Source organism: Python bivittatus, unplaced genomic scaffold (genome assembly GCF_059951505.1).
Source record: "Python bivittatus isolate LINGU-HERP-01145 unplaced genomic scaffold, Pbiv_v1 ctg000220_np1212, whole genome shotgun sequence".
NCBI classification, from domain to species: domain Eukaryota; kingdom Metazoa; phylum Chordata; class Lepidosauria; order Squamata; family Pythonidae; genus Python; species Python bivittatus.
In genome coordinates, this window is record NW_028277048.1 from 14,339,907 (window position 1) to 14,362,101 (window position 22,195).

The following is a 22,195-nucleotide window of genomic DNA, read 5'->3' on the forward strand; positions in this document are numbered from 1 at the left end:
TAAATATGTTTGAGGGAGTTGTGGGTTTGAGAGAGGAAATGAGGGAGTAGTGGGTTTGAAGGAGGAGTGTGTATAAGAGGATGATGTGCCAGAGAGAGTGTAGGAGTTGAGCATGAAGGAATGATGTGCAGGTATGTATGTTGAAGAGGCAAGAGAGAATGGGGAATGGATGAATGAGGAAGAGGTGTGGACAAGAGAATGATATATGTTTGTGTGAGGAAGTGTTTGTGAGTGGCATATGGATGAAAGAGAGGAGAGATGGGTGTGAGGGAAGGTTATGTAGGAAGGAGGACAGGTATATGAGAGTTGTGTTGTGTGTGAAGGAATGTATCCATGTGCATATATGCAAACTGCTTCTGACTCTCAAGCTGCCAAACTGTACAGCCCTTGGCCAAAAACATTTTTCAACCATGATTGAAACTGAATAGCCTGAGTGACTACGTTACTGTAGTCATAACAGTTAATTAAAAGCATACAAACACGAATGCTCAATGGAAGACTTAATCTGGTTGTATTCAGCACAGAACAGCTGCAGCAAAACGCTTCCAGCAATGTTTGTTATCTAGATGAGGCGTTCTGGAGAACCATGAAAAGGCAACGGCCATGCATGGCATTTGTATTCATGTGCAATGTTTGAACATGGAATCAAGCTGGGGAGAGGCCTGAAATTTGCAGAGTTGGAGCCCAGGATAAAGCTACACAAAAGTGAAGAGGGAGTGGTGCTTTGGGAACAGTGTCAGTCTTGCACTTCCTCATTTCAATGATTTTAAGAGTCAAAAGAGTTAAAAGAGCACTTGTGCCCTTAATGATAGTGATAGTTCTGCTCTAGGCTGCACTGGCCAGACTGCACCTGGAATACAGTGTCTGATTTTGGTCACTACAATACAAAAAAAGACAACACAAGTGCTAAGGGGCTTGGAGGCTAGATTTATTAAGAACGTGTAAAAGAACTGAATATGTTTAAAGAAGAAAAAGCTAAGGGGAAAAGCTGATAGGAAAGTTTCACAATGCTGGTAGAAAACTCTCTGGATTATTGCTCCTTGCTTTTGGAAATAAGGTGCACTTTTCCTTAGTAGCTTCCCCAGGTAAAACTCTCATTGTAAAACCTTAATGCACCAATGGGTGTGGAAGGAGTTGTCCACAATTCCCAATGGTCCATTAAATGCGATTGTGTCAATTGCATCATTGGGCAATGATGACAAAAAATTTGGATTAGAAGTCCATTGTATCAAGTTCCAGTAAACTGAGGTTTCACTGTGGCACCAAACTTTGAAACAAATTGTACTCCTCAGTGCATGAATGCTATGATAGCCCAAAAGACCCACAATGAAAACAACAGGAGAGGGGAGAACTGAATTTGGAGGGAAAGTACCATCAGGAAGTTAAGCTGGGGCTTAAATTCTATGGAGTTATGACCAGATGAGCTATAACATCCTATAGATTCTTTCCTAATGTATACAACTGGAATACTTCCACAACCCTTTCCATTCTGAATAAGGTTGATCTTTCATTTGCTGGATAAAATTTTTTGCAATGCACAAGAGAAAACCTTTTTAAAAATTCAAGTGATGTGGTGGATTCTATCCTAGTTTATATTTACAGAATTCTAGGGATAATAATATAAGGAATAATATTTCTGGAATCAGATGTAAAAAAGATGTTGGAAAAGAGGGGGGAGATCAGTTTGTAATTGTGGCAGATTAAACAGCCCAGACACATGTTTTTCTATTTATCTATCCTTGAGACTTTAAATAAAACCTCAGTTTTCTGTTTGAAGAAAAAAAGAGAATCTTATTTATGGAAATAAATCTCTAGCAATATTTGCTGTTCTTATTAGAAAGCAAATGAATTACTTGGTAAATACATACACCTAATACATACTTTGGTCACCTAATGCGAAGAGAGGACTCTTTGGAAAAGACCCTGATGCTGGGAAAGATTGAAGGCAAAAGGAGAAGAGGACGGCAGAGGATGAGATGGTTAGATAGCATCACTGAAGCAATGAGCATGAAACTGAGCAAACTCAGGGAGGCAGTGAAGGACAGGAAGGCCTGGCGCAATATGGTTCATGGGGTCACGAAGAGTCGGACACGACTTAACGACTGAACAACAACAAAAAATTGTTAACTTTTCCTTGCTAAAATGTTTGGGACTTCATGAAGAATAGGAAGCAACAGTGAATATTGGGAAGAGCATTTGTGATGGAAATGTGGCAGAAGAGTGGTGGGCAGGGACAACATCATTGTTGCTTTTCTGCTCTGAACTGTCCTTCAGTGGCTCTTCATTTGCCCAAGGGTAGGCAACCTTTATGGGCTAGTGAGGGCCTGTGGAATTTGGGGAGCATGTTGTGGGCACTTTCGCGGAATGACTGCCATGATTGGCATGGGGAGTTAAAAGATGCCCATATAACAGAAGACAAACTGGTGAGGATACTCCCCATTCTCCTCCTTTATTACTCCAACTTAGCTTTGCTTGTTGTCTGGGTTAGGCATATTTCCAAATAAAGTCCTAGGCTGTTGGCGTCCATCAGTTTTATTTCCTAAAAATGGAAAATAAGCGGAAATAAAACTGACGTTAGTGCTGTGTTTTGTGGCATGTCAGGTGTCCCTTCTTTAAATTACAGGAATCTTTGGAGGGAAAGCTAGGTGGGGCTCACCACTGCCCTAACTCAAGCCACGGAGCCACCCTGGATTTGTTACAGTGAAACCCAGGGGGGAGCAATTTAACACCCTCCAGGTGATTGGTCTATAAATCTCATCAGCCACATCCAGCTTGGCTCTGGGGGGATTATGGGAGTTTGTGGTTGCAGATATATGGAGGGTACTATCTTACCCTGCCCTGCATGTTTCCACATGCTGTTTAGTTTCATCGAGAGCCATGAACTAATTTTATTCTGATTAGACATTTGTCCAAATGACAAGACACTCAGCAGCTGAAGTACAATTGGATTGAAAAGTGTTGGAGGGATGTTCCTCACAGCCAAGTTAACATGCTATCCATCGTCCTTGAACCACCAAAATGCTATATTAACATACAATTTGGTGCCTCCCTTGGGGATCTCTCTCCTGCTGTAGGTCCAGTGCCATTAAAGGCTGCTGTCATTATTCACAGTGTAAAGGGCATATTAAGGAACGGGGGTGACGGATTCCTTTGGCTTTGTTTTCCTTCTCTTCCCTCAAATATCACCAGTTGGTGGGAAAACACCCTCTAATCACTCTCCTTCTCATGGGCTGGAGCTGGGGAGGAGGTGAGTTTTTTCAGATGGCTTCACTCTAGTTTTGTGCAAGTGTTTTGTGCAGGTATGTTCAAAGGGAGTCCAACTATAAGCTGACAGACTAATTTTGAACATGGGTTTAACGCTATTTCAGTGAGTGCTAAACCCAACAGTCAAAGAAGCCCAACCAATACTTGTCAGGCATGGAGAGACTTTGCCATCAGACTTCAGCCCTTGACCTTGCTGCCCTTTGCTGGTCAGCTGCTGTTCAGGCTGATCCAGCTCATAGAGCCAGGACTAGACTCAAAGATCTGGTGGGGAGAAGGGGAGAACTGGATTCTCCCACTGCCTAAAACAGAATGGCCTTAGAAACCTCACTAGCCAATAGCTGCCTGGATCCTTCCACTCCCTAGGGGTGATCTGACTGCACCACTGACAAAATAGTTGGTCAACGGCACCATTGCAAAAACTGCATTAACATCAGCAAAGCTATGGTCAACTTAAAGCTGCCTTATGGAGATCCAATGAAGGCAACATCATGACCCAGCAGAAGAAAAAGTAAGGAAAGGATCTGAGAGGGCTTCCCAAAAGATGAAGCTTCAGAGCATTACAAGTAGCCCAACAAAACAACTGCACGTCATGCAGCTATTCTATCTTTTCCTCCTGAGCAGTTTTGTTGCAGAAAGACAAAAATGAACAAGAAATATTGCAGGGGAAGTGGAAGGTTCAAAGTGGAAGATGACGCATTCTGGATTTGTCTGTAAAATTCCATGAAAAGAGGCCAGGTGCTGGCTTTAGGAAACCTTTGTCTGGAAGCATCTGGAGTTAATCCATTTGAACTTAGGTACACCCTATGGTTGGGGGGTCACCCCAACTGAGGCAGAGGTCTCTCCCTCATCACAGGATCAGGCTGGCTCTCTACCCCTGACCCTCCTTCAACCCGCAGGAGGCAAAGGGGGGGGGCTAAAATACCCCTCTGCTGCCTTACGGGTCACCCAGGAATGCCCTGGCAGTTCCACCAGACGCGAGGGGAACGAGCCAGCCTGAATAGCCTCACTGTTGCTTCCCTCTTGGGTGGGGTGCCCTTCCATGTTTGTTTTTCTCTGTAGTACCCCCTGTGCCAGATTTGGCTGTGCTGCCTTGCAGCCTGATGAATTGCAGCCTGTATGCGTGCTTTCGTTGGAAGGGCCCAGCCCCGGCCAAAGGAAACACCCTGATGGGAACAAGGCAGCTTCTACTTCTTAGAGAGGCAAGCTGGGGACGGGACAAGAGACATCTCTCCCGCTCCCCTGCCCCACGTCCTACTCTGGGGAAAGGGAGGAGATCTTCAGATGTCATTGCAAAGGTCTCGGTTTGGGGGGATGTGGATGATGTTGGCAACTTCAAAGCTGAACTGGCACATGCACTGGGACTCATCTCTCTCCATTTCTTGTTTCCAGGTGCCCTCTTCCTGCCAGCCCCCCCCTCCGGGTGAACTGGTAAGTGCCTGCTCTTTCGCCACCCTCTGCCCGTTTGGTGCTTGACCCACGTTCTACTTTCCAGATGAGAAAGGCAGGGTAGTCTCTTGTGGTGAAGTTGACAAAGGGCCTTGTGGTGCTTTGAAGACTTTAGGCAACAATAAAAGTGCTGGTTGTTAAGGTGGGGCAAGATGCTTTATGGTTTTAGCTCTGGGCACTCTGAGCTGCGGATGTGTGCATGTAAGGAAATTAAATGTGCTGCAAAGGGTGGCTTCATATAGCTGCCTCTTTAAAAAAGAGGATTTACTCTGAGCTTTTCTCTTCTGAATTATGATCTTGCATAATGGCCCGTCTCTGCAAAGCTTTTGACGCATATAGGAATTGTTTGATTTTCCCGTATGCTGCTCTTTCATTCTTCTCCAATATTTTAGAATACAGTATATGAAGGGCTGCTGGCTCTTTTTTTTTTTTCAATTCGAAATTTGTCTTGCTGATTTATTTAGGTATTATTTAAAATACTTCCAATGCTTGATTCTTATCACTCTGTGACTCATTTTTAAAGAGCTGGAAAAAATTTAGTCCGGGATGAATTGGAGCTGTTTCTGTTGTTTCATAAACCACTTTCCCCAATCCTTCCATGTAATGTATGGCCAACTTTTGCCCACCCTAGAGAAAGATGCTGCCTACTCCCTGACCCAGATTATTTTAGGGCAGGGGCTGTTCGCAGAACAAAACAGTGTGTGTTCTGGAGACGCACCACCATTCAAAGTATATCTGTGGGTGCACCCTCTTTTTCCGTTATAACCTAGACATGTGTTGGTTCAATGCACTTTATAAATAGCTACTTTTTTCTGCCTGATGAGGAGTTCAGTGAATGCTTGGTTTTGTTTTTTTTCCCCCTATCCCAATGATCAAGTAATGTATGTACTTCTTTATCCAAGATGACATGACTGAACTGGTGGTTTCAGTTTAGATGATCACCCTGGTCATGATTGTCAACTTACTGGTTGAACTAACCAAATCTTTCCCACTTTGATTGCTCTAGAGTAAAGATGACTGAATCTGCTCCCCACCCCACCCCAAATTCCAAGGTATTAAGAACTCTTTTTATGAGCTCAGGATGAGCTAATAGAATTTGACCAGAGTACTATATATAATTGATCAATTCGGTATCTAGGATTTCCAGTTATTATTTGTTTGCCTTTGACTCAGTTTGAGCACTTTCAAAGCAAGCTAACAAAAATCGAAAAGTTGAATACAAAGGAAGTAAAAAAATTAGAAATGTATCTTACCACCAGTGCAGACATTAAGATAACCTTAGAGGATTCCTGCTTGCACATACGATGCATCAAAACTTTGGTCATGCTCTGGAGGAGATGGCCAACCTTGGCATTCTGGCACAGCAGACCTGTGTATAGTGCATCCAGAGTCACCTGACACTGTGCCAACAACAGTGAGCGAATCAACTTTACATGCTTCCATTGCGGCTTTTGTGATGTGAAATGGACCATCTATTCTTCTTCATGCTGCTTACCTCTACTATTTAGGACTTTTGCAAGAATCCTAAATGGTAGATTATGATTATGTATCATCAAGTTGCTTTTGACTCCTGGTGACCACATAGATAGTTCCAAAATCTCATCCACCCTCCTCAGTTTTTAATTATTTCAAGACATTATCTTGAGGGGTTGATTATGCCACCTCTGTTCCTTCTTTTGCAAAAGTAGGTGAGGAGATAGAAGGTCTGAACTGAGACTTGGAGACAATGGTGGTGAACAAGCTCAGTTCGAAGGTGGAGAAATCAGTGGTGAAAGGATAGAAGAAACAGATTTGGGAGCTGATGATTTCCTGTACTTGATGGAAATATACTCCCTTGGAGCTCTTCCTCACTGATACAGTAATGTAAATTTCTCCAGTCCTTGAATTGCAGAAAAATATGCTAGGATAATTTGCAGTGCCCTAATGGCCACGATCTAATCAGCTTCAGTAATGAGGCATGTGAAATGGTCCTGTCCTTACAGCTTTACTGCAGGACAATTTAAGCACAGCAATCAATCAGTTCTGTGGCTTTGTTTCCCCTCCCACCCAACATCACCAGTTGGCAGGAAAAAACAACAATTAAAATATGGCAGCAAGTATGGTAGTTGGGTGCCTGGGAAAGAAACAACCTGTAATAGTATGTGGGAAAGGCATTGGGAGACTGGGCCAAGAGATGGTACTAAGGGAATGATCAGATAAGAGACAGCATAACCCACAACTGGATAGTGGGTGGGGCAAGAGGCTCAGAAGGGACCCTCCCTAGTTTCTCAGGCTGTAAAGGAGATGGGGCAGGGGCAGAATTGTATTTTCAGACTTGCAAGATTCTGTCAATGTAGCTTTACAATAAAGTAGAATTAGCCCATCTGGTTGTGATTCTTATCTGGTTGACCCTGCGAGGCCAACACCACCTTTCAAGTTGCTTGCTTGCTTGACAGATGACCTGTCACTTGGGCTATACTGTATCTGAATGGAATATACCAGTCTTCTGGATGGCCAGATGACAAGTTGGTGAGATGGAGAAGGGGTGCAGAGTGAAGCAGGAGGGAGTCTGCTTGGCCCATTGAGAAAGTTCCCTCCCATTTCATTCTAGCCTCTCCTCCAACCCACCAACCTGTCAGCTGGTCTGTTTTGGATAGAGGTTTACCAGTCTTCCTGAAAGAGTGTATTGGCTTCCTGTCATTTGGGCTGAAAGGGGAAACTGTCAGAACTCATGTAAATTTCACCTCAGCTTTCCAACTGTTTCCAAATCAGTAAACATTGCAAGGAAGGAATGGTAGCACTGGCAGCAAGTGCCATAATCATCAGAACCCAGAAGTACCCTATGAAGTATACAACAGAGTAGGAGAGTAGGCACAATGGCACTGCCTTCTTCCCAAAGCAATCAAAACATAGCCATCCAAAATCCCTTGTTGTGAGAAGCGGCAGAAAATCTTTAATGTGCTTTTTTAGAACAGAATCATCAACGTATCTATTTGCCAGTTTAAACTGACTTTTTGTTTTGTTTTGGTTCTATACCCACTCTTTTGAAATACATATGTTTAATAACAGGTCTAGTGATCTTCCAGGAGAACGGTATACTAGTGTATATAAGGAGCCTGAGTACTGCCTGAATGGCACTTCCATGGGAAGATAACTCCACAGAAACCCTTGGCAGATGCTGGCCCAGGGGTGCATCGTCACTGATATTGCGAATGGATCGTAGAGCGTTCATATGCCAAGTGGGGAGAAGATGGAAAGCACTGCTTTAAATTGGAACAGCTTTGGACATATTTAAGCTGCCTCTTGGGGTTAAGACAAAAACTGCATATAGATATGTCCTCTAAAGATGGTTAGTGGGGACTCTGAGCTGCCGTTAGGGGGTTGCATGGAGCAGCCCTTTGAAAGACCAGACAATCGCCCAATGATGCTATTCAGTCCAGCATTATTTTTGAATGCTCAGGAGGCCACTACACCAAAAATGACTTAAACCAATGATGAACTGGCTTCTTGTCACTAGCATTCCTTGGGATAGACTTCTATAATGTGCTCCATGTGGAGCTGATTTTGAAGACTGTCTGGAAAACGCAGACATTATTTCATTGTTTGCTTAAGGAAGAGAATTACAGGGCAACATGTTATACGGGGGTTAAAAACTTGCACTGACTCTCAGTTGATTTTCGAAACAGACTTGACATATATTCTTAGGATCAAAAAAAAAAATCTCATTCCTCCTTGGCTATGAGGAATTTCCTTACAGTGGCATCCTGTCTTGAAACTTTCCACAGAAAAGCCACTCAGGCTAGTGTTTTTCAGACCTTTCAAAAACTGGCTAAGAATTGTGGATTTTTTTCCTCAAGAGAGATTTATAGAAGGAGGGGTGGGTATATAACTGCTCTCTCTGAACATGTTTTTCTAATCCATCCTCTTTGTAAGTCTCTCCATTGCTATTTTACTTGCAAATGAAAAATATGGATAGTTTTCTCAATTATTTTATTTATTACTGTTAAAAATAGCTTTGTTGTCTTTTCCAGCCATGATTATTATCATCCCAAGGGCTTACTTGAGCATTGTGGTAGAGAACAAATTCAAAAACAAGTAAAAATGGTGCCTCTCCTCCACTTGGTTTAAGAGAATAAATTAAGTGTACTTAAATGTTGCCTTCCTTTGAAAACTACTAACCAGATTAGGAAACATAGATTGAAGATGGTTATTATTTGAATGGGAGACCAGCAGGAAATTACAGGGTGGTAAACTAGGATGGGAACTTGAAAATACTGGGAGAAGGCAGTGGTGAACCAAGTCTGTACCACTGCTAAGAAAAAGGCATGAATGTGTCCAAAAGTAACCAAAGTCAAGTTTAATTTGAGGACTTGCTTACCTTCTTATGGTGTATGTATATATATTCATTTTGATTATTCTTTTAACATATGAATTCCACCTGGACATTTTTTTTTCTATGAGAAAATCTCAGCATCACTCTATTTCTTGACCACATTACTTTTCCATGTGTTTAATCATTGCAAGATTTTTTTTCCCCCTTCTATAGTAATTTATTGTTAAGAAAAAAAACATCCTGCATGCAAATGTACATCTGAATACATATTTTACAAGCATATTGCATTTTAAAATACTAACCAGATTAGGAAACATAGATTCCTAATGTTTATTCTAATAAACATTTCCTAACCTCTTTCTCTTAAAATATGCATGCTTGTTTGTTTATTAGATTTATTAGATATATAAGACTGCCCATCTCAAACAATGTGACTCTTTAAGTGTGGCCCGAAGTGTAGTGAGCCAAAATCTGAATCAAAGTCTTTACAAATTGCAGAAGTGTATAATGCTTATGTTTAATTATGTTAGACCAATGAGCTTTGGCACATATACATTTATCTTAGAATTCACAAGCATCTCTGGTTAATAGATCTCCTCAGTATTCCTGAATGACCTTTTTATACAGTTTTTGTGACAACTAGGATGGGTAAATGGATGGAGACCAGCCATTACCTCCTACAGCTGGAATAGTGGACTGGTAGCTGGTACCTTATTTCTTGTTACACAGTATAGTTCACCTTGTAGATTGACCCTTGACTGAAGGGTACTGTGAGAAAGGTCTGTAGCGAAGTATTGGTTCCCTGAATGTAGTCAGAGAGTTTATCAGACTCACTTGGGTTCCAAATCCATCTTTGATCTGGGATGAGTTTTGTGTCCTTGGCCTCACCCATCTGTCCAAAGAGAAACTGGTTCAATGTACGGCACAGGCTGAGGTGAGAAGGGAGGACAGTAATCTTATGGGACTTAGCTTACTGAGCTACAAGGAAAAACAGCAATAGGAACTGAATTCTCTCCTTGAGAATGGAATGGAAGAAATGTTAATAATGCAACTTAAGAGGACACCTTCCCTTATTACGGACATTGGACAAGCCTTTTTGCTCTGGCCTGGGAGTGGCAGTTTTCCTTACAGTGAGCTAATGCTTGGGCAACAGGAGCGTATTCAGCTCCACCTCCTACACAAAAGTTCAAGGAAAGCCTTGGCAGAAGAATTTCTGGCTACTGCCTAGTACGTCAGAAATCTGAGAGGCCAGGAAACAGATTAGAGGTTGTCCAAGTTTCACTCCAGAGGCCCTTGTAGCCCATCACCACCCTCGTTTTGGGAGCAGAGAAGCAGTAATGATCACGGCTTTCTCTTTAATCTGTGATTGATAAAAAGTGGTCACTTAGTAGGGACCGCTTGTATCTTTAAAGGGTGCAAAATAGCTCCCATGTTTCTGGTTTAAGAGAATGGATCTGCAATACATCGCCCTGGCCAGTTTAGTTGTGACACAGTTGGAAGACAAAAGAAAAGAGGTGACTGCAGTTGTGCATTTCCTCCCCTTCTCAGAACCAGACTTTGTAAGAATTACAGCAGTTGGATACTGACAATGGGAAATAAATATATTTACGCTTTAATTATTTTTCTGCATAGAAGCAAGGAGGATTGATAGGAATTTGAAGATCCATTTAGCACCTCCTAATTAGTTTAGGTTCCCCCACCTTGCCTGTAGACCACAAAAAAATGTGAATTTTGTCCAATACCAAAGGGAGCAGCGCAACAGTTTCGAATCAGCTGATTCTGTTGACTCCCTTCTTGCAGTTAAGCTTTCATGTGACCATGTGCTGTTTCCCTGGGCTATCCAAATATGAAGCAATGTGTGTGCTAGATCTCTTGCATGCATTCTGCTGACCAAAAATGCATCTAAAGTTAGGTCAGCCTGTGGCTGTTCTACCTGTGCAAACCACTAGAGTGTGTTTTCTTCTGCTAAATGGCCACCCCATTCGTAGGTAGCCTCATCTTCACAAAGGTGGAGCGTGGAGGTGAGAGTTCAGTAGAAGCAAAGCCACGCCAGTTGTTGCACAGAAGGCCGAGAGATTCAGGAGAGACTGCAAAACTGTTTGAAGGGGAGCAAATGCCAAGATTTTCATACGGCCTGGTTAGTCTGGAGCTGTTGATCTCAGCTCTGCCTTCTTGTTTTTTGTTCTTTTATGAGCAGGACATTGCCTGAATTTCACTGCAAATCCTCTTCTCCTTGAACATCAGTCATAGTGAGAAATATTGTGATGGCTTAAAGGTATGCTATCGCATAAGCCTTTGTGGGTCACAATCTGCTTCCTCAAATGGTTATCACCAAAGCTTTCCCCCCCTAGTCCTGTAATTTGGATGGGAGAAGAGTCAGTTTAGGGCAGGAAAGAAGTGAATTGGTTCCCACTATTGTTCGGTACTTGGGATTTAGAGATATCCTTGCTGATCTATTGCTAACCATAGAGGAATCTACTAGCAAACTGAAAAGATTTGTCCTGCCATACTCAGTCCTTGCAAATGCTGTCACAATTCTTGCTGTTGGCTCACTTAACAGCAACTCTCACTGGAAACTTTCAAGACCAGCTTTTTTTGCAGTGACTTGCAAATTCTGTATGTAGAAACCCTTGGAACTTTATCGACAGTTCCATGGTAGGACAATCAGGAACAGAAGGCAAAATCATTAACATTCACTTGTTCTGTATTACTGATCAACTCTTTATCTTCAAAGGAACATCCTAAAACGAATTCTCAGTTGAAGCTGCAGCTAAGACCAAAATTACTTAGAATTTAGTGTCCATGACTTCAGAACTGCAAATAATGTTCAGGGTTCCTTGACCAGCAGGCAGATACAAAAGAAGCTTCATGAAAGGAGGAAGTTGGCAAACCAGTGTTTTAGAGCCATGATGCCCAACCAGGGGACCCCTAGCCAATTTTCTGTGGCCCTAGAACCATCCAAGATTATATCATAGTACAAATTTCCATTTTTAAAAAGGATTAGTAAGCAAAATAAGTCCATGAAGCCTCCAATAGGCTGAAATTTGGCCCCACTGCCTGAACTAATATTTCTGCATTGTTATTGTGTCCTTTGTACCCTTCACAAGCCCATAATTTTTTTTAAATGGTGGGAAAAAATAATTTCCAAGCGTTAAAAAAAGCATTACTCACTCCTACATTATAGGAAAACAAATATTTACCGTATCCAACTGTTCATCTCAAGGGCTACTTTGACTTGTGAGTTTCCATTGCAATGGCAGTGAGTTTAGTGAGCTTAGAAGAACAGGTCACAACCAAGTTGAACAGAAGGACAAAATAGAAGAGCCAGCCAGCAGTTCCACAAAACAGAATGAAGAATCAGGTCAACAGATTACTAACAGCAATTCCCATAAAAGTTCAGAATATTAAAGCATAGGAGTTGGGTCACAGCACTTCTGTTTAATTAAATGAGCAATCAAAACGTTTGGTATGGCTAGGTGGTTTTCTGAACACATGATCATGTATGAAGGACAACTTTATTTTACTCTAAGTGTAGAGAGTAAGGAAGATGACCTCAACATAGATATGCAGGAACCATTAGGGACTGAAGCTTTTTAAGTGCATGTTTAAGAGCAACAAGGTAACTTTTGGAAGCAGCTGAGGCAGACACCGCCCTGATTCACTGGAGTGTAAGAAGGAAGAAGAGGGACAACACAATCAGACTTGTAAGATTCTGTTATTATAGCCAATCTCAGTAAAAGGAGTTTTAGCCTTCCTGTGAAGTTGATTTCCTGGTTTGATCTTCCTAGCTTCACCTACATTTATACTAAATGGTATAAAAGAGCAGCAGTGACATAAATCAATGCAAAATGATAAATATAATTCAACCTAATACGTACTATTATTGTGACAACCTCATATTGGTGCCAATAGGACTACAACAATCTGGACCTAAAGGCCTTTCAGAACTGCCAAGTTTTTACAAGCTTCTGGAAAGCTACGTGGGGAGGGACCTCACAGGCACAACTGTTACAGAGGAGAGGAGCTCATGCACAGAATATCCACATTTGAGCTCCCTCTGATCTTATCTTTTGGTAGACGGAACTTTGAACAGGCATGTTCTCTAGCATGGTGTGTGGGCAGGTCCACATGAGATAGATGGTCCTGTAAATACCCATGCCCTGAGCCATAGAAGGCTTTATAGGTAATAACCAGCACTTTGAATTGCACTTGGAAACAGACTACAAGCCAGTACAGTTTCCACAGGAGCAGTGTGCCATGACAGTAACGAGGCTGCCCAGTAAGCACATGGGCTGCTGCTTTTTGCACCACTGGAAGTTTCCAGGTGGTTTTTGAGTGCAGCCACAATTATGGTATTCTAGTTGAGAGACGAGAAGGGCAAAGGTGACCATCTTTTGTGGTCCTATTGTAGGTAAGGCCACAGTTGGCGTACCAGCCAGGGCTGGGCAAAGGACCTTCTGGCCATGTTCTACACCTGCTTTTCCAGTAGGAGTTATGAATTCAGGAGGACTCTGAAATTGTTAGCCTGCTCTTCTGAGTAAATAGTCATTCCACCTTGTTTGGGTTGAGTCTGAAGCTGTTTTTTCAGACTTTGACAGCCTCCAGACACTGGCTCAGGACTTTCCTCACAGCCCTCCTTGACCAGGAGTAGGTGGGTATCATCAGTACATTGATGATACCACCCCTGAACTGGCAAAAAACCTTTCCCAGTGACTTCATAGATGTTAAACAGAATGGGGGAGTGACTCAAGCCCTGGGCATATTGTAACGGAGTGCCCAAAGGCCAAATCTCCCCTACAACCATTAATGGGACCCACTGATTCAGGAAGAAGTGGAACCTTTGTAATATGGTGCCTCCTATTCCTAACCTTCCCGGGTGGCCAAAGAGGATGCTGTGGTTGACAACGTAGAAAGCCAGTTGACATTGGGAGTGGAGGGAGTGTCCTGACATCCTCTAGATATTTTGGATTATAACTCCTGTCTTTTCAAGATCGCAATGCCTACAATAAAGGTTTACAGGCATAATTGTCCAAAGCATTTGAAAGTATCAGATTTCCCACTCTGGAAATACGGAATAACAATTTATGTTATGTGCTCTTTTGAAGAGAAAGCTTTTGAAATATTTGTCATTGGGTGTATAATTTTTAAGGTGAAATATCCTTAATTTTCAGAATATTGAGAATATTCTTGCAGATGTATACTGAGGTGGGCATGTACATCATATTAAAAGTTATTACTTGTTGATCTCAAATCTCTGCTTCTGCTGGCTGAGAAAAATCTGCAAGATAATGCCAATTCTCTAGACGACCAATAACATTTTCTCTAAATGGTACTCCCTTATACAAACAAGCATTGATTAGTGCCAGAGATTTACCACTTGCAATGCTCTAAAGAAATCTTACTGGCCACTCCTGAATGCTATCGCTGCTTAAAACACTACATTGACCAGCTAAGATCCCCTTCTTCAATTTCCAAATGCATTGGAACTATAACTCCCAGCCAGATAGTCTGATATTGAGGTTTTAAGAATCGATGCTGTGAATCTGCCTTTCTATGCATTAGCTCCCACACTTCCCCATAATATGATCCAACTCTTGCCATAAAGAAGGAAATAAGGATATTATCCAAGATGCAAATCTTCAGTATGGTTTGATCAGTGACATTGCCAAAATTATGAAAGAGATCATTCATTTTCAGCAGCACTATGTATTTCTTTTTCTTTTTTTTCCTCCAGTAAGGGCAGTTTTCCTTTTTTAAAAACAGGTATATGATAATGATATGATGGTAATGGTAGTAGAATTGGGAATTTCAGTCCAATTTTTCCCTGGGAAAAAAGAATTGCAGCTCTCAGTGGCAAAACGGTTTCTATCTCTGTGTTAAGGGGAGGTGGACATCAAAGGAAGAACCTGGCAGATTTTGCTCAGATATATGGGTGACTCTTTGGAGTCTGTGTAGCAGTGACTTGTATTCTGGGAGGATTCTGGGTGGAGGGGGAAGTGTATGTTCATGGAAGGTTGTTTGGATGGCATCTCCTAGCAGAAAAACATCCCATAGCTATTCCACTGCACGATTCTTCAGCTGTGTGGTTAGTAGCTCTCGCAATTCACTGAGCAGCAACATTCCTACCGAGAGCTTCTTTGGGAAAGAAACTGTACAGCACCATCCTGCAATCTTGTGTTAACACTCTTCCTTTTTTATTTGAACTTAAACGCATATCATCTTTTTCTATATGTTTAGAGACGGAATACAACCCCGGTCCGGCGCATCGAACATTTGGTAAGACTGTTTGATGCTATTCTTCTGAACCTGGGCACCCCCTAGTCTGAGGCTTTGGCCATTATATTGACACTAATCCCTAGGAGTGTGGGAAAATCTTTTTCCTTGTTTTGGTAGTTATGTGTTTGTACTTAAAGTCCTCATTTATTTTGTCACTTGGTCATTAAAATCATGTGGAGCTCAGGACACATTATTAAAAGGCATCTCTATTCCTTGAGTCAAATTAGGGCATTCAACTTTTTCAACTTTGTTCTCCTTGCTTTTCTGGCAGAAGACACCATTTATTGGAGACCATTTATTATTTTCAGTAGCCCAGACATTACTGTTCTAGTGCAGAGATGAAGGCCAATTTGGTGTAGAGGTTAAAGGCTCCAGGCTAGAATCCGGGAGACTGTGAGTTCTAGTCCCGCCTTAGGCACAAAGCCAGCTGGGGGACCTTGGGCCAGTCCCTCTCTCTCAGCCCTGGAAGGAGGCAAGGGCAAACCCCTTCTGAAATCTTGCCAAGAAAACTGCAGGGACTTGTCCAGGCAGTTGCCAGGAGTCAAAAAACTGACTTGAAGGCACACACACACACACACACACACACACACAAAAGTGCAGAGATGCACAACTTAAGTGCTGCCTCAGATACCCTCAGGTTAAGAAGGGAAAAATTGATGAAGCAACAAGTCCCAAAGAATTAACAGTAAAAAACAACGCTAATTTGAAATGTAAAATATGCAGCGTGGGTCCAAAAATTGGTGTTTTATATTCTCCTATTTAATTCTTAAAATGCTCTTTCATTACACATAATATTTTCATTAATTAGGCTCATGTCTTGCTGCTTAAAGGATATTTTTCTACCCTTATTTGCTAGATGCTGACTTCTTTCCCTCCTCCTTTTTATTTTCCAGGGCTCCACCAAATCCCTCAACACTGCAAAGCAACGGAACACATTACCCAGGTACAGTCTGACATTAGATAATTATATTGGCCTCGAAATGCAGAGATCGCGAGGGGAGGACCAGCTTTTAGTCTATTGTTTCTAATGGTAAGCTGTCTTTGTACGCAGAGGTCATCCTGTAACTTTGGCAAACAAGAAATCTTAGAGAACACAATTGTCTACATGCTATTCTTCAAGGTGCCAGTTCCTAATACACCTGAGCTTAGAAGCTGAACAGGGCTGGCCCTGGTTACCATTTGGATGAGAGACCACCAAGAAATCTATACTGTATCTGTCAGCTAGACTGGGAAATACATACGTAAGAAACATCCTGGAAGAAGCAGTGGTAAACTGCTTCTGTATTGTTGCCACAACAACTACCAGGAAGTCATCAGAAATCAAGCTGAGGGTACCTCTAATCTTTTATTTTTAAATTACAGAGAACACGCCTGTGGAATGCTGGGGTAATTCTGATTGGTCACTTTGATAGGAACAAAAGGAAAGAGGAACTATCAGGTTCACAGAAAGGAGCTGTTCTCATCCCTCGTTGGGCCCCTTTCCAAACCTGCCAAAATCTGTATCCAAGGAAGACGGCATTGTGATTTTAAATGGCAGGCGGTTTTGGAATTATGATTGCACGCGCATTGACTGCTACCTTTACAACTTCTTATAGTAAATGGCACTCTTACCCACCACAGAACACCTGAACTGAGGGACAATTTGATACTTACTAATAATCACAGTTTTTCACTGTGTGAAATGCGAGTAATAGTAATCACACCTACATTACATTTTCCAGTACACAGTATTAGTACATCCTGTATGACCCTGGGCCAGTCCCTCTCTCTCAGCCCTAGGAAGGAGGCAATGGCAAACCACTTCTGAAAAACCTTGCTATGAAAACTACAGAGACGAGTCCAGGTGGTCACCAGGAGTAAAAAACTGACTTGAAGGCACCCCCCCCCCCCGCCCCAAATCCTATATGTAAGGTACAAAACCTGCATACAGAGGGAACCCCATAGAGTTCAACTGAAACTTACTGAATTATTCCCCATTGTGCAGATGAAATAGAGGACTATACAGGAAGGTATACACTGTTGTCCTGTTATATCATAACCATGCCCTAGAATATTTTGTACGTAGGATTGCTCCCTTAAGGAGCCCTTTTTAATTATTACAAATTCTAGAAATGATTTTTTTCCATTTACAGGTGGTCCCCGGGTTAAGAACGCCCAGTTTAAGGATGACCCCTAGTCAAGAACGGAGCGTACTGTAGCAAAATTCAAGTTAAATACACAGTGATTCAAGTTAAATACACAGTGGTTCGAGTTCATTACACAATACTATTTATACAGTATTATACAATAATACTGTTCCGGCTTACATACAGATTCAATTTAAGGACAGACATTGGGAACAAACTTGTTCTTAAACTGGGGACTACCTGTAGTTGAGAAGGAACTGGATCTAGAAATAAGCATTAGCTGGTTAATTAGCTATGAGCTAACTCCTAAGCCACAACATTTTGATTTGAATGAGAAGAGAGGAAAAGAGAGGAATCCATTTATTGTGAAAATGTATGTTTTTCTTTCTCTCCTCCCACTCAGGTAGTCCCTATTGTCTTATCTCTCTGCTGTTGATTTTTGTTCTCCTCTTGGTTTATTGCCCTGACATCTTCCTCAATTAATCACATGAGTAACTCCAGTCATTTTGGGTTTTTTTTAATAATAGTTTTATTAAAATTTATGGTTACAAAGATAAAAGACTAATACACACTAAAAAACTATAAAAGAATGAAAAAGGGGGATAGAAAGTATAGAAAAGAGAATATAAAGAAAAATAGAAAGGAAGGAAAAAATAATATAATCAAGAAAAAAGAAAAGAAATATATAAAGAAATGACTTCCCCCTTCTCACAATTACAAACAATTTCAGTAACTCTTCACCTTCTCTAAGAATACTACAAAGAATATCTTCTTCCTGTATCTCATCTCTTATCTATAAACAAATTCTTACAGTCTTGTCATTCAATCCTAGTCAGCAAAAGTCCATTAAGGCTTACCAGAAAACAACATATATATTTTAAGCTTAATCAAATAAACCAATTTTATATTCCTTCCCTTTACTTTAACACAGTAACTTATTACTTTCTCTAAAAGTACAACAAATCTCTTTTTCCAAATCTTCAAAGCCTTGTCATTTGGTCCTGGTCAGCAAAAATACATTAAGAGTTACCAGAAACAACAACATATATATTTTAACCTTGATCAAATAAACCAACTTTATACTTCTTCCCTTTGATTTTAACAATCTTGATCTTTAATCCCTTTAAATAATGCCCAAGAACCTGTTCTCTTTTCATTTTCTCTTTGTGTCTACCCCGAAAATCCTTCAAAACTTTAACAAGTCTCTTTTGTGAATCCAAAATAAGAAAATTATCCGTCACCATTCTGGCTTGTTATTTGTATATCCCTTTTAATCCTTAAGACATCAGCTGGTTTCATTTGTATATCCAGTATAATATCTTTTTCCATATCATTCTTGTTTATTTATTTATTTATTTATTTAATTAATTTATATGCTGCCCATCTCCCCCAGACTTATAACTTGTCATTTTTAAATCCACACCTGAGTCAGCCTCAGTCTCAGTCTTATCCAGTAAAACTTGTTCCTCTTCTATAAACTCTTTTAAATCCAGTTTATCTATGATAGCAGATAATCTTAAGATTAACTTCTGAGTCCATTGTTCCCAAATATCCTTGAATTCATCCAAAGTTAAAGTATTTTGCTCTATTCTATATTAGTAAATTGAATTTAAGTGTTCTTCTTTAATTATAATCCTTAGTTCTTTCTGGTTTCCTCTAGTGTCCAACCTTCAAAATCCCATCTTAACATTTTTTTTTTCTAAACAATAGCGTTTTCCCATGGGAATATAATTTATAATTAATTTCAAAATTATTTCAAATTCCTCTGAACCCTTAATCCATTTATAACTTTCTAAAATTAAGATTTGAATCACCGCTTTGTTGTTTATTCCCCCCTGCAATTTTTTTTAAAGTCCTTAATCTTGCACTTAAAACTTTTCTCCAAGGATTGAAGGAGACTCACCAGTGAACATTGTCAAACTTGCTGATCCGAAGGTTCTTAATAGCTGAAAAGCATTTTAAAAGCAATTCCAGAAGTGATTAGAAAATGAGGCTCGGCTGAGCTTTTTTTTCCATATAGGCTACGTTAATGGCCATGAGCTTGCTGGAACTCCCTTGACTCCCAGCTACTCCACTCTTGAGCTGACTGCAAAAACCTCAGTTCCTCCAGTCTACTCATGAGGAGCAGCTGTCCAGAGTACATGTGGGCAATCTCAGAATCTCTCCTTTTTCCGGAGAGATTAAAAGCAACCAGAATTTTCCTTCTGGTCGCTGATCTCTGCTGCAATGCCATCCCCGCTCCTTCGTGGATGTTCAGCTCCCCATGTCCTCACCAGAAGTCTTGTAACTCCAGTCATTTTGGAACTAGGAAGGAAATGGATTGGCACTGCATTGTGTCTTAGATTTGGCTATTGGGAGGGGGAAAAAGCCAAGTAAGAGAAATGGCAATACTTCTTGAATCAGTTGTGAGTGATGCCAGCCAATTGAGAATGCAATGAAGGTTCATAAGCTAATAATGAGGGAGAAAAGTGAAGGTAATTTGGATTACATTTGCTTCATTCTAAAAAGATAAGCAGTTTCCTCCTTTTGATGCAATTATCAAATCAGGGGAGGGGCATTTTTAACACTTAAAAAAGTTCATGAAAATTACCACCTTTCTTTTGGCTCCCTCCTAGCAAGACACTTTTCATTAACAGGGTCTATCTATGATTATAAGTCATACATTCATCATCCATAGTTCTGTGATAGCAAGCTGTACCTTCTTAAACAAGTCTAGTAATCTAAGAAAGCATTTTCTTCCATCTGGCCAGAACCTTCTGGGTCAAGGCTAAGGCCTAATCTTCATGATCAATGAGTGGTTAACCTGTTTCTCAGCTGCTTCATTGGAGACTGGAGCATGCAGAAAATGAGCAGAGGTGTTCTCTGTTGCTGCAGAAAGCAGAGCTACATGAGTGGGTGTTGCAAGGAAGCATTAAATTAAATGTTAGGGGAAACTCACTATAGTAGTAAATGCAAATTATCCATTGAAGAATCAGATGCAATGCTTTTTTTTCCCCACTGAAGGATTTTAAGCAGAAGTTGGTGTGGACTATTTGTTAGGGATGCTGTGGTTTCTGCAGAGAGCAGAAGGCTAAACATGAGGATTTCTAAGACACTTCCCAATTATACCATTCTATGGAATAGCAGGATAAAAATTTAAGAAAAGCACAGATTGCTCCTAAAATGGACTATAAGATGGGCCACTGTCTTTGCTGAATATTGATTTATAATAGCTGCATAATTGCAATACATCACATTCAGCTGTGTTATTGGGAGACCCCACTGAAAAATAGGTTTGCCAAATGACAAACTATGACACACCTCTCTCTTTTTAAGTTCCTTTTACCTGTTAATTTATTTTGTAATCTTCAGTGTTCAATGTGGTTCTGTGGACCTCTGAAGATTATAAGAGTCCTGGCTCCCTTAAACTTTCTGCTTTTCTTCCTTTCAGAAGCTTCAGTCTGGACCACGTAATGGAGCGCAAGTATGATTTTGACCTCATCTACATCACTGAACGTATCATCTCTGTCTCTTTCCCCCCTGCTTTGGAGGAACAACGTTACCGTAGCAATCTCCGAGAGGTGGCGCAAATGCTAAAATCCAAGCATGAGGACAAGTATCTGGTAAGGAGGCCAAGGAGATGATGATGATGATGATGATAAAAAAACTCAATTGCCTGGAGAGAAGCGTTACTGTAAGGAAGGAGCCAACTTTTCATTTCTATGTAGGTTTGCGTGAGTGTGTGGAAAATGCATGCTTCACCTCTGAGATGGAGAGAAACGTTGATGATCATTTTGCCCTGCAGGGTCTCATGATTTCATATCAGCATCCCATCTGAAGTAAAGCATGGGCGTTGTCTCCATTTTGAAAAACTCTATAAAGTTCGCCTACAGAAGAGCCTACGTGTTGGATGGGCAGGGCTGGGGAAGAGCTATATTCTGGACCTGACTTTCAGGAGGAATAGGGAACTAAGAAACCTTTTTGTCAAGCAACTTAACCAGCTTCTTTGGGGAGAGGAAATAATATTTGGGGTGGAAGCACAAGATAAACATTCTCTATGTTTGATTTAAAAACATCCTGACCAAGATGCTGGAGTTTACTTGCTGAAAGATGGGTTGATTGGGTAAACTGTTAAAGATGCTTCTTTGTATCAACAGCTCCTCAATTTGTCAGAGAAACGGCATGACATCATCCGGTTGAACCCCAAGGTGAGAGATTAGAGCTTGGGGGCAAGATGCTTATGTTAAATTGAGAGTACATCTAAACTGAGACAGTTTAGAACGTTATCGAAATTGCACATGATAAAAATTCACAAAATGGTTCTGCCTTCTGAGATTCATGTAGTCAGATTGTTAGGTTAGCTTGGCTTGTTCATTCTCACTCTCAGCTGATCAAAAGAAAAGGAGAAAAACAGGCATTTATTAATCCTGGAGGGAGAGAGATAATGTGTGCTAATTATTTACATATGGTACTAAATTGTATCGTGCAACATTGGTAAAGAGAATTTGCCTAAAAATCTGCATGACGGTAATTTCATTCAAAGCAGTTAAATCTAAGCTGTTCTGGAGGGGCTTTTGTGCTCAAGACCACCTGTGCTGGTATATTTAGACACAATACAGGTTTTTTACTGATTTTTAAAAATTTTATATATTATCACAATTTCATTTATTTTATTCTTCTGCATTGTCTATTGTTCTATTTTACTATTACGAACTGATACAAATTGTGCAATTCAGGGGTATAGAAATGCAGTACATAAATCATAATAACCAAACCTAAGACTGATCCCCCA

General features: G+C 40.8%; 1 protein-coding gene across 5 annotated transcripts in view; it reads left to right on the forward strand.

The window, feature by feature from the left end:
* TNS2 (tensin 2) overlaps positions 1–22,195 on the forward strand; it is a 135,728-nt gene that overhangs the window by 69,058 nt on the left and 44,475 nt on the right. For all 5 annotated transcript variants that reach the window (XM_088137937.1, XM_088137939.1, XM_088137938.1 and 2 more), the window contains 5 exons: positions 4,654–4,692; positions 15,260–15,298; positions 16,192–16,241; positions 20,855–21,026; positions 21,561–21,611. In XM_088137937.1, coding sequence (XP_087994063.1) covers positions 4,654–4,692; positions 15,260–15,298; positions 16,192–16,241; positions 20,855–21,026; positions 21,561–21,611 — 351 coding nt within the window. The remainder of the gene's footprint in view (positions 1–4,653; positions 4,693–15,259; positions 15,299–16,191; positions 16,242–20,854; positions 21,027–21,560; positions 21,612–22,195) is intronic.